Raw genomic sequence first — 13,103 nt, forward strand, 5'->3', positions numbered from 1 at the left:
ACACATGCCTGGAATCTCAGCAAGGGGGAGGCAGAGTCAGGAGCACCCCTGGGGTTTGATGGCCAGCCAGTCTAGCCAAATAAAATCCAAGTAGTTGCAGGGGCTGTGCTTTAAAGCAACAGTGGTTCCCTTGGTGGTAAAAAGTGCTAAAGTGAGGGGGTTACAGCACATCGGGCTTGTAACAAGATGGGGATGTGATCCAAGTCTCATTTCTGTGTGCATGTGTGGGATGTGTGCACAAGTATCCATGTATGCCTTGTCTATAGCCAACACTCCACTAGGGTAACTTAAAACAAAATAGGAATTTATTTACAATAGCAAAGATGTCAAAAATAACAGGAACAATATATAACAAATCCAAGAATTATTTATGAAAAAGGCAAACAATATATACATGAAACAAAAGATAAAACAAAATTCATAGGGCAAACTTAATTTTGACCTCCTAAAAAGCTGTAAAATGCAGCAAAACGTCCTTTTTAATATGAATTACTTTAGTAACTCTGGGCCAATTAAACACACACACGAACACACAATTTTCAGTCCTTCTCTTTACTTATCAAGTCTTCCTACCTTTGAGGAATGCAACATTGGGGGGCTATGTAAGAGTAGGAGGTGCAAGCTATTCAGATGTGCACTGCAGGATATACTTAGTGATTGATCGGCTCAGACTTTTACAGAAAGGATAAAGCAAAAGTCTCTGGATTCTAATTTACTCTCACTGTGCCATCTCTAGCTTGCGTGTGAGCTTCCTGACTACACAAAATGTCACACCAAGTCATCTTTAGGTTCCTCAAGTGCTCTAAGATCACTTTCACTAAACTTGAGCATGCAACACAATCACTGGGGGAGCTTCCTCAAACACAGGCTGCTGGGGCTCACGCCTTGTCCCAGTTCACTGGGGACTGGAAGAGGGCAGAGCATCTGCATCTTTAACCAAGTCCCAGATTGCCACGCTGCCAGGCATTACTCTGACATCGATGTTCTTTAAGATACTCACTGATCCTGCTTTTCCTTACACAAATCTAGGACTTTACAGGAAATGAATAGCAAGATCCCCAGCGACAATAGGGCCGCTTATCTTAGCAGAATTGGTGGGATCACATTTTAGAAGCAAGTCCTGGCTTTGTCAGACTTAGGACTCCGACTGTGATGTCCACCACTCTGTTGGACATTTACCTCAAGTTTTGGTTATTTGTTATTTCATTTCTTAGGCCAACGCTGGTTCTATATTACAGAATCTCACTGTTAAAATCAAAAGTGCTGCAAATCTCTCTCATGACTCCTGACAACTTTTACCCAACTTGCAATTTTCACTACTGCAGTGACCATCCTCCAGTATGTCGGGATCTACTAGAGGCCTCCAACCTGGGCACAAATGGGTAGCTCAAAGGTAGGGCTTCTGAATAGTGATAGTCTCCTTAGACTAAATGTGTTGAGAATTGATAATAAAACAAATTTTAAGTGCTTTCAAAACCCACATTATGCGCAGGAAATTTATAACAGGAATCAGAGATGCTAATAAAACAAATCATTTACAAAGATAAAAGAAAAAAATTAATTTCAAGGACATGCTCATCAAAGGACTCACCAATCACCTCTTAACTTCTCTGTAATGTTACTTGCAAATTCACAGGACTGAAATATCAGTATTTGCATCCAAGTCACAAAATTCAAAGCAATCAAGCATTTTGCATTCCACTGCTGCATAAAAGGAATTAAGAAATAGGGGGATGAAAATAATCCACTGCTTTTGATGTTTATTAGGTTTACAAAAACTGTACATTTTCTTTCTTAAGAAAAAGCATTAACTTAGTACTGGTATCAAATAGACTGAACATTCGTTAACAGGAAAATATTCTGATTTTTATTTTTGCACGTTATTCTCAAGTACACAATTACAATAATGTCACACATCCCCTATATGATTTTCTTTTTATGTATTTTACTTTTTTTACAAAGTATACAGAGGGAGGGACATACAATATTTAATAGGATATTTCTACAGAACAATAACTTATATTATGTCCTTGTAAAAATCTGTACCTCTTTAAAACATTTAACTGAAACATCCTTTTTTTGTTTTTTTAGCTTTGCTAATCAAAATTGTTTTAAGAATTAAAACTAGGTTGTAACTAATGTCAGTACATATCAGTGACTACTTCATTTTCTCTTTATACAGACAAACACATTTTATATTCACTTGACCAAACCCTTAAATACCTTTTAAAGGCTTCAATATTGTGCTTTAAAAAGAAAAGAACTGTGTATGGTTCCAGATTATGTAAAGAGAAATATAAAGTGTGTAAAGTGTAAAGTGTTGTGTTCCTTATCTTTCAGTTTATTAAAAAAATATGTTAAATGATCCAATCATTTGTATTTTCTGTACTGATTGTAGATTATTTTTAAATTTTATAAATTTCAATGTTAGGTGTTTTACATTACTTCTGGGGAAAATAATAAAGTAGATTTTAAAAGTTCTCACAAAAAAAGACAGAGCTTTCAAGAATAACAGGGCAATAAATCAAATCATAGTTGTGATGCATTTTTTAAAGCACGTTGCGGAGGCTACAAAGGCAAAAGAATTCCCTATTGGATGGAAAGGCTAGGGAATCTATGCCTTGGCTTTGACTGGCATTGAGGATGGAGTTCCTACCAGCCTTAAGAACTTGATTTAGAACTAGACTAAATCAATCTAGCACTTCAGAGGTTTGCCAAACACCAAATAGTCAAGACATCTAACCCCAAAAATAGAACTTTGAATACAAATATTGATGACTAAGAGAAAGATGAAAGGTAAAAACCTAACGGCACGAAAGGGATGGAGCACCATAATGAGGCGGCAAGGCAGCTATCGAGTGGGAAGAAAACTTCTAGGTCTCCCCACGATGTGCCAGACCCGTGTGCCAACGGCCAATTCCAGGGACTCTAGAAACTGTTTTCCAAAAGACATCTTAACAAAATCTTAGTATCCAACTTCTTTTTACAAATGTCCTCAGTGATCAGACCTGTATGTTACAAACCGATGTTACAAACCGCCAGCTCTCAAAAACAAAACTGTGAAAGAAAGACTTGGTAAGGATCCAAGTGAGGCCTCGGCCTGGTCACACACTTGGACCACGTCTCTATCAAGCAATCCAAGACAACTGAGTGTTAAGTTTTTCAGGTTAACTAAGAACTAAGAGAGCAGGCTCAATTTGCCAAGTCTAAGTCCTTATTAGCACCCGTTCTCTGGTCCATGGAGCCATCGCTCCCTTTCTGTCCCTCTCGCTTAATCAGACAAGAGCTCTCTCTCCAGCTTCTCAGAGAGAACTAAGGGATTCCTGTCTGGATACCCATTAGCTTTTCAGAAAAATATAAAGGCATGGAGTTGAAACTGTATGAAAACATTGTAGCTATAAACATCTTAACTTCTATTTTTTCAATTATTTTTCAATTACCAAAGATATTTAAAAGAAAATACCTTTACTCTTTAAAAATACTAGTGTCCTTATTTTCCTTCTAATTCTTCACCTGAGTAGTCTCTCTGAAGAGCAAGACTTACAAAATGCTCTCTCTTGCATCCCTGGATCTTTCACGTTACTGTAAATTTAATACTTTTCATTATAGATTTTAAGCAACTACTACTGGGGGTTGTGTGTATAAGTATGTAAAATAAGCAATACACACAGATACATGTTACATATATATGTGTATATATAGATAGATATATATAATTCAGGGTACATTTACATATATAAAGTTGCAAAAGATCCTATGAGCCACAAGTTACCCCTAGGAGATTCCAAAATGCAGTCCTCAATTAAATTTCATTTGTAGCACACAACCATTCCAAGACAAAGCAGCACAGACAGAATAATCAAAATACAACAAGGATCAAGCAAAAATTCCCAACAAGGTTTTCTAAAAGTTTGCTACACTGACAAAAGAGGTAAATAATCTAAAGAAAAAAGTATATTTTGTCCACTAAAAAGGAGAAAAAAAAAAAGAAAAGTAAACACAAACCCAGCCACTGTTCTTTTACTCAGCAATGCCAGGGACACGAAAGTTCATATGGAAACTTTCATAGTCATATGGCCTGCAAATACTAAGCAAGACAAGTAAACAACTTCCATGTTATGATCATGAGACCTCACCGTAAAAAACCTCCTGCTCCAATGTCTCTGACAATTTTATTGTGAGAAATTTGTGAGAAAAAAAAAATAAGTCAACATGAATACTTTCAGTTACCAATGCAAAGTTACCGTGAGTTAAATGGTCTTAGAAGAGTACCATCAAGGTAAGCAAGGTAAATATTTTAAAATAAATATAAAACTTCTAAGATAGAAAACTTCAGTATAGAATCAGGGAGTACTTTAGTAAAAGCAACTAACTTGTTGCTGCTTTTTCCCATGTATTAAACAAACTGAATGGAATTCAGAACACACTACTGAACAAAATGTAAAAAAAAAAAAAAAAAGTCAACTAGAAGCAGTAATTCTATTTGTACACAGCATAAATCAATATACAGTATTGTATGTGAACAAGACTGATTGGCTTTTCAATGAATTTTCTGTTTCCAGGCCAGTTTCTCTACAAGCATCTGTGAAGATTACTGTTAGGGCAGGCCAACTTCTTTATGATGTCGCATTATGTGCTGGTTCTTTTCCGAGGGTCTTCGAAATCCTTTCTTGCAGTACTCACAGCGGTGAGGATAGTCTTTCGTATGAATGGAGATAACGTGCCGCTTAAAGCCTGAGGCATCTGTAGTGCTATATTCACAGTACTCACACTGATACACTTTCCGGCCACTGTGCGTCTTCATATGCTTTTTAAGCTCACTCTGTTGCCGAAATCCCTTTCTACATCTCTTACACCTAAATGGAAGGTCCTTTGTATGAACCGAGAGAATATGGCGACTTAGTACAAATGGATCTGCAATCTTAAAGTCACAATGTCTACACTGGTGCATTTTTTTACCCTTGTGGGCAGCCACATGTTTCTTGAGTTCTGATGGCCTGTGAAAGCCTTTATCACACATGTCACACTTATGAGGATAGTCCTTTGTGTGAACTGAAATTATGTGTCGCTTCAAATCACTTGAGTTCGAACTCTTGTGGTCGCAATGCAAACACTGGTGTGTTTTGCTCTCTTGATGGATAAGAGCATGTTGTTGCACCTCTTTGGTATCTGAGAAAGTCAGAAGACAAACGTCACACTTGAACGGCATCTCTTTACTATGCTTAGTCTTTACATGTGTTTTCAAGTTAGAGGAGTCTGCAGACCTGTATTCGCAGTACTGGCATTCATAGGGCTTCTCCCCAGTATGGATTCGCATGTGCTTTTTGAGCTCTGATGGGTGGCGGAAACCTTTGCCACACTCTACACAAATGTGAGGAAAGTTCTTGCTGTGGACTGCCAAAAGGTGGCGATTCAATAAGCCTTGTTCAGCTGTTTCGTATTCACAGAATTTACACTTGTGCATTTTGTTGGCTCCTTTTTCTTTATGCACCATTTTATGAGTAAACAAAGCCCCAGCGTGAGAGAAATGCTTTCCACACTCATCACATTCTATGGCCTTCTCTGTCTTGCTGGTCAGCTTGTGGCTCTCCAGGTGATTATGTAAACTTATCTTCTTGTTGGTAGTGTAGTCACAGTCAGTACAGCGGTACTTCTTCTTGGCAAGGTGTTCAGGGTGGTTTTTCATGTGCCTTTTCAAGAAACCTCTCGATTTAAACTTCTTTCCACAAATCATGCAAGGGTAGACAGTCAGGGGATGTCCATCTGGGCCGATAATTATTGCTATGAAAGTAAAGGAGCAGAAGTGATCAAACATGCTGGTTTGGGGTTCTTCAGAAGTCTGAAGGTTTGCTCTAAACACTACAGTCAGGGGCTCCTAATCTGGGCTATATGCTACACATTTTTTTTGGTCATTTTCAATCTACAAGATATAGCCATCTGATCCTAAGAATTTGGTCTACACTAACCTCTTCCATTTTAATAAAATCAATTAATATGTAATTTCTATTGAAAAGTGACAAACCCTTATAAATTTAGAAACCAAAGGGAATTATTCATATCAAGTTTTTAAATTAGAATGCCTGCTTTATTAAAAAACATTAATTTATGTTAACTTATAATAGAGCTTAAATATACCAATAAGATTCTTAATATGCAAATTGGTATATAAGAAATGGGCTACATCATACAAACTCAAGTACATAGCCTGCTGCTCTGTAAATCATGCCTGTTTTTATACTGAAATAATCATTATTTTTTTCCAAAATTAACACTTGCCAACATGGTTGCCTTTCATTTTCATGTAATTCAAGCTTTAACTTTTTTCATCCTTCTTTGATCCATTTCCCATTCCTTTTTAATCAAGAAAATCATTCATGAATATCACTGAATTCTGAAAATTATATTTTAAAATTCAATATACAAAAGCTACATGTAATCTAGCCACTAAGACGCCACCCCGATCAATCCCCTGTGGATGCACACTAGCATTTCCTGAGAGCTTGCGGAGCACGCTGCACTGTGGAACTCGCACGCCCTCACCTGTTTGGTACTGCCTGGAATCAGGTCTTCTCCTTTTCTTTGGTTTTTGTTTAGCCAGTCTGCCGAGGCCAGCAGACTCATCTATGTGCAAGAGGGCACTTGCAGTGCCATTCCGGTTTTCAATTCCATCAGAATTATTACCTAACAATGTGTATTAAAAAAACAAAATCATACAGCATTATAAATTATAAAAGAATTAGGAATTCTTTATTAATTATAACAATGAAAAGCCATGATACTCATGAATGACAGCAATACCCCACTCTAGGTAATGGAATTTTATGAACACATTCATTACAGTAAGACCATTGGAAATGCCTAGCTTCCAACACTAAAACATACATCAGTATTTTCCCCATGGGTTCCCATGCTGTTTCCCAAGATTTTAAAGTCATGAGCTTGATACAGTTAAGATGAAAAGTTCCAGCCTGAAAGCCTGTATACTTCATACAGTGTATTTCCTACACATAAAGGAAATGCCTGTTAAAAGTCAGGACAAGAAGTACACTTTAAAATCTTCCTCTACTCTTGTTTAAATCAAATAATCCTTATAGCATTTCAGATTTCTGAAACCTAAAATCACAAAAACAGTTTTTCTTTTTTGTTTTTCAAGACAGGGTTTCTCTGTATAACAGCCCTAGCTGTCCTGGAACTCGCTCTGTAGACCAGGCTGGCTTCAACCTCACAGAGATCCGCTTGGCTCTGCCTCCCAAGTGCTGGGATTAAAGGCATGCACCACCACCGCCCGGCTACAGAAACTGGTTTTCAATCACAAACTCCTGTCTAAAGAGCTGCTCTGTGACTTACCATAAGCAGCTGCCCATGCAATTGGCATGAAGGTTTTCATTTCATTGTCTTCTATTTGTTGTTCATGCACTGCGGCTGCGGCTGCAGCATCATCCTCCCCAACAATCACTTCCATATAAACTTCGTCGGCAATTTCAGCAACATCTAAGTAGAAAATATATGAACTTTCCTGACCAGGTTTAGAGACATCATAGGAGAGATACTTTTATTTGAACTCAGCTAATATGCAAATGGGAAGAAGTCCAAACATTACATACCTAGAACACAGCTTTTGTATGATAAACACTCAACAAACACTTGCTGAATGACTCATTTCTTGGTTTTCACCATCATTTAGTTTTAAAGTAACAAACATTCTAAACATATATAATGGGTCAGTAACAATTCCCTCAGAACATGCCAACATAATAATTTCTAAAACAATGCTACTTATTTCCTTCAAATACCGACCATTTAAAGGAGACAGAGAAAACACTCAGAAACACATTTTCTCCCACAGAAAGACCACCTACTTACTTATATCTTCATCTTCTTGCTGAGAGTCATTAACAGCCATATAAACCATCTTTTCCCTGGGAACACGAATACTATTGTTTGGATCAAGTAGTTCAACTCCATGATCATTCTCAGGCTCACTTTCCACAATGTCTACAGTTCCACCTATCAAGAAAAACAGCAGCTCCAATAATTTATTTTAAAATTTCATTTCCACTTCTTCCTTTTTTAAAACATATTTTTCAGTTACTATGTTAAAATTATTTTATCTTCAGAAAAAACTTCACATCTTCTCAATCTAAATAACCCAAAAACAATTAGGCTGAAGCACTGATCAGGATGTGTAAGATGCTAAGGCTAGCAGTGGTGACACACGTCTTTAATTCCAGCACTTAGGAGACGGATCTCTTGAGTTCGAGGCCAGCCTGGTCTACAAATACAAACTGAGTTCCAGGATAGCCAGAGCTGTTACACAGAGAAACCCTGTCTCAAAAACAACAACAAAAAGATGCTAAGGCTTCCCTCTCACCTAAGTCATCTTCTCCAGGATCAGCTTTAAAAATGTACACCTTGATGACTTCAGGGCAAGTGCCATCCACTTTACAAGGATCAATTTCAGGTTCCGTGTCCATGGTCAGTCCAGATGAACCATCATGTTCTATTTTGCCAGCATCATCCACTAAACAAGGAGAAAAATACATCTCAAGTAATAATAGAAAATGCTTAAATAGAAAGTTACTGTTTTTGAGAATCCTCTTAACAGTCTCTTTAACTTGATTCATTACATAAAATTGGGTGATTTTAACCTAGACAAGTAGAAGGTTCAGTAAACACACTTCTAGAGACTTTTAAAACTGAAATCAGATACTAAAACCAGATTAGTCACAGAAATATGCCTGGTAGCATAGAAACTCTAAGTAAAAAGATATATTTAGCCTTTGCTAAACCACAAGTAAAAGCACTCCTACATTTAAAATAATCTTTGAATATCTCAGGCGAAGACCTTTAAATAATATTCTAGTAGTAAAATGAAAAAGCATAGTCCTCATATGAATATTTTGTAAGCACTCCTTCATGGTTACTATTCTTGAATATCATTTGATGTGATCTATTTTCATCAGAATAATACACTTAAAAATAAAGCCGCAAAGCTACACAGAGAAACCCTGTCTCAAAAAAAAAAAAAGAAAGAAGAAAAAAAAAAGAAAGCATGACTGCCAGAAAAGTATACCTCAATGAGATGGGGAATACAAATTCTAATTCAAAAAAAAAAAAAGCTTAAAATTTACAAATGCTGGCTCGATGGCACATGCCTTTTCATACCAACACTCAGGAGTCAAAGACAGGCAGATCTCTGAGTTAGAGGCCAACTTAAGTCTACATGGGAGACCTTGCCCAAAAATGCCAACAAACAAACAAAACAACAACAAACAAAAAAACTTACAACACATATCTTATATGTAAGTAACACATATCTACAACTTTAACTTGTGACTTTAAGTCAAGGTCCTTGGTGGTAAGTAAATACAACAATATATAAATTCAAACAAACTCTGAAATGTGAATTTGTCCTCTTTTAAAGACAAAAAGAAGGGCCATATGGAAAATGGAAGATAGAAACAAAGAAAAGAGGGCAGAAAGTAGCAAAGTGTTTTAGAGCAAACACTACAGTTTTGTTTTGTTTTTCTTTTTTCTTTTTCTTTTTTTTTTTTTTTTTGAGACAGGGTCTCTGTGTCACAGCCCTGGCTGGCCTCAAGCTCTGCCTCCTGAGTGCTAGGATCAAAGGTGTGCACCACCACTACCCGGCCAAACACTACAGTTTTAAAAAGCTTTATAGAAGTCACCAAAGTAATCAATGTTGTGTATGATTTGGAAAATAAAACACAAGAAAAATTCTAGATTTGAATAAGGACCAAAAATGTAATTGCTATGTAAGCATCCTTATAGTACACATTATTTTGGGGCATCCCCAGCAACACAGAAAGTGTGGTAAAGGTTAATGAGAACTCAGCACCTAGAACAATTTCTCAGAAAAGTTAGATTCATTAATGTTAGGTCTATTAAAGAAACATGACAATGTTTTTTTCTGCTCTAAGCTCAACTAGTCATATGTGGCTCAGCTTGCCACAAGCAGAGGGAAACAGGTCCAAGGCCTAAAAAGAGAAGCCCCAATGCTCCCAGCAAGCCTTTTCCTTTCTCCTTTTAGTTCTCTTTCTGGTGTCTTCCCACATATATTTGTTTTCCTTCTGGCTAGACATTTATGTTTTAATCACTTCATCAAACAGTGAATTGTAATTACATATTATTAAGTCTTTACATTAGATATTGGGAGTTACCCATACAACAAAGTAAGACTGCACTCCAGAGAGAGCAGACAGATGATTATTTTAAATGCAGAAACAATAAATGTAATTACCATTTATTGACTAGTACTACTTAATACTTCCAGCAACCCTGTGAAGAACAGTACAGTACTGTTGACATTTTACAACAGAGCAAATGTATGTCTACAAAGGTTGATTTATTTGGAATTACACGGAATTTAAATCTCAAGCCACACAAGTCCTGGTCCTCCAAGTTTGTTAACTTTTAGTCTCTAGAGTAGGAGATAGATATATTGGTAAAAGCAACTACATTACATGAAAAACTAGAGAAGAGTGTAACTATTTAAAGAAGCTTTTTTGGTCACCACAAATGAGATTTACATATGCGTGACTCTTTAAGCAGCTAGTACTGCAACAAAGGCTAGATGGTGGTGGTTCTGATCACTATAACATTTTAAATTCTGGATCATCTCTTCTGTAGTTTACAACCAATATTAAACCAAGACAGAACTCATATTGTGATGTCCAAAAGTCCTGTCATGCTCTCCATCAGGTTAAAAAACTGCGCTTCCATAAGCAAAATTCTTGTAAAGAACATAAAGATGGGCCAGTATTTCAAAACCAACAGTAAAAAGCAAGAATTGGGCCAACAAGATCGTTATGCATTTAAAGGTACTTGCCACCAAGCCTGAAGATCTGAGTTTGACCTGTAAAACAAACATCATAGAACAAAAGAACTTGCTCCCTAAAGTTGTCCTCTGATTTCCACATGTGTGCCATAGTATGTGCTTACCCAAACATATACATAGATACACACACACACACACACACACAGCAAGAAAAATTTCAAAGCAAAAAAATATACTAACAATTTTTCAACCTGATCTCTGACTTATCAAGAATTAAAACCATTTCTTTGATCTTTAAAAAATGATCTATTTATTTACTTAATTTTGTGTGCACTGTGTTTTGTCTGCATGTGTGTCTGTTGGATCCCCTGGAACTGGAGTTACAGACAGCTGTGAGCTGCCATGTAGGTCCTGAGAATTGAACCTGGGTCTTCTGGAAGAGCAGCCAGTGCCCTTAACTACTGAACCATCTCTCCAGCCCCGACCACTCAAATTCTAAATAACTCACAGCACAGAACTGCTGGCAAACGGCTTTTGTAAACTATTCCAATCTGTCATTTACAAAAATAATAATTACAAAATGTAATCATTCAAATGCAAAGTGCCACGGATCCCAAACCATGCATAGGACACCGAAAGCAAACATTTTAGTGTTTGTTTTGGTAGTGCTGGGGATCAAACCCAGGGCTTTGTGAAGGATAGGCAAGTGGTCTACTACTAAACTACACATTCTCTCTCAATCATTTTAGTCTACTTCTGACACTCAGGACATTATTACATAGTAAATTATATTTTAATATACACCCAGCTTCAAAACCAAACATTTCACTTAAAAATATACTTGCTGGAAGACAAATACATGCTTGTAATCCCAGTATTCAGAAATAAAAGGCAAGAAGACTGTTGCAAATTCAAGGCCAGCCCAGGGGTGGTGGCACACACCTTTAGTCTCAGTACTCTGGAGGCAGAGGCAGGGGGAATCTCTTGAGTTCGAAGTCAGCCTGGTCTACAAAGTGAGTTCTGGGACAGCCAGGGCAATATAGTGAGACCCTGTCTCAAAAACAACTGAAATATGTTTATGTATATCTAATTTGTTGATAGATTATTTTACTTTTCCTTGTATAATTTAAAGTAACTGAACACGAAGGTCACTTATGGAGAAAAGGCAAATGTCTGTTTACTCACATTACAAGGATACGAAAGCTAAGCTCTCTAACGCAATAGTAAGTTCATATAGAACACAAAAGAGGATTAATATCCAAAATGATAGTGTCTCACTGTATACTAACAGGTTCTATGTAGACAAAGAAAGGATATCTCACTCAGGCTAACAGAAAAAGAAGAGGCAGTTACTTCATTCAGGTAAAGGACAAACTATGGACACAGATTTGGACACAGGACAATGGTATGAAATGACTGAGCATGAAGTGTGTCACAAGGCATGGTGAGGAATACAGCCAACTGCTAAACTGCAGTCAGATCACAAAGGGCCTCCTGCACCTGGCAGAGAGGCTCAGACTTGATCCTAGAAAGCTGGAAGTTTCTCAATTGGGTCAGACATCAAAATTCCTTGGGGAACTTGAGGTGGGGGCAAGTCCCTAGCCAAGCAATTCTACATAATCCAAATGTAGGAAGATGGGACCTAGAAAGTAAGAAAAAGAGAGAGACTAATTTAGAGGGGCCCTAAAGCCCTAACCCTGACCAGAGGCATGAGAGCATCTGCTATAAGTGATGGGAGATCTTTAAGCAATGATGAATCATATGCCCATTTGCTAATACCATCATGTTGGCCTTGAAAAAGTAGATAGGCTGAAATGGATCAAGACACAAAGCAGGGAGAACACTTATGAGTCTGGCAGGTGACAAGCAACAAGGCCTTCAATAAGGACAATAGATAGTAGGAATGAGGAAGAGAGCTGGGTTGGACACCTATTTAGAGATGAGTAGGACTTGGGAATTTGGCTAGTACCTTACCTCGAGAAAAATGTAACAAAGGAACCAAGTCAGGGGTTTGATTCTGAGTGGTAAGAATGGAAGGGAAAGGAGGAAAAGGAAGGAACTTTGTTTGTTTGTTTGTTTGTAGACAGGTCTCACTCTGTAGCCCAGCCTGGTACGGAATTCATGCTATAGTTCAAGCTGGCCTTGAATTTGAAGCATCCTTCCTGCCTCAGCCTCAAAAATACTGACATTAAAAGTCTGTGTTGGGCTATCAAGATGGCTCAGCAGGTAAAAGTGCCTGCCACCAAGTCTGATGACCTGATTTTGATTACTGGGCTTCACAGAACCAACTCGTGCAAGTGTCCTCATA

The 13,103-nt window shown here is 37.5% G+C and overlaps 1 protein-coding gene across 1 annotated transcript in view; it reads right to left on the reverse strand.

The window, feature by feature from the left end:
- Positions 1–1,734: 1,734 nt before the first annotated feature.
- The window catches only part of Zfx (zinc finger protein X-linked), a 37,829-nt gene continuing 26,460 nt past the window's right edge, over positions 1,735–13,103 (reverse strand). The window contains exons 4-8 of the mRNA XM_059250279.1: positions 8,372–8,521; positions 7,864–8,007; positions 7,348–7,491; positions 6,541–6,681; positions 1,735–5,781 (exon numbers count right to left, since the gene is read on the reverse strand). Of these exons, the coding sequence (XP_059106262.1) occupies positions 4,598–5,781; positions 6,541–6,681; positions 7,348–7,491; positions 7,864–8,007; positions 8,372–8,521 (1,763 nt within the window). The 3' untranslated portion in view covers positions 1,735–4,597. The remainder of the gene's footprint in view (positions 5,782–6,540; positions 6,682–7,347; positions 7,492–7,863; positions 8,008–8,371; positions 8,522–13,103) is intronic.

This window comes from Peromyscus eremicus, chromosome X (assembly GCF_949786415.1).
Source record: "Peromyscus eremicus chromosome X, PerEre_H2_v1, whole genome shotgun sequence".
Taxonomy (NCBI): Eukaryota; Metazoa; Chordata; class Mammalia; order Rodentia; family Cricetidae; genus Peromyscus; species Peromyscus eremicus.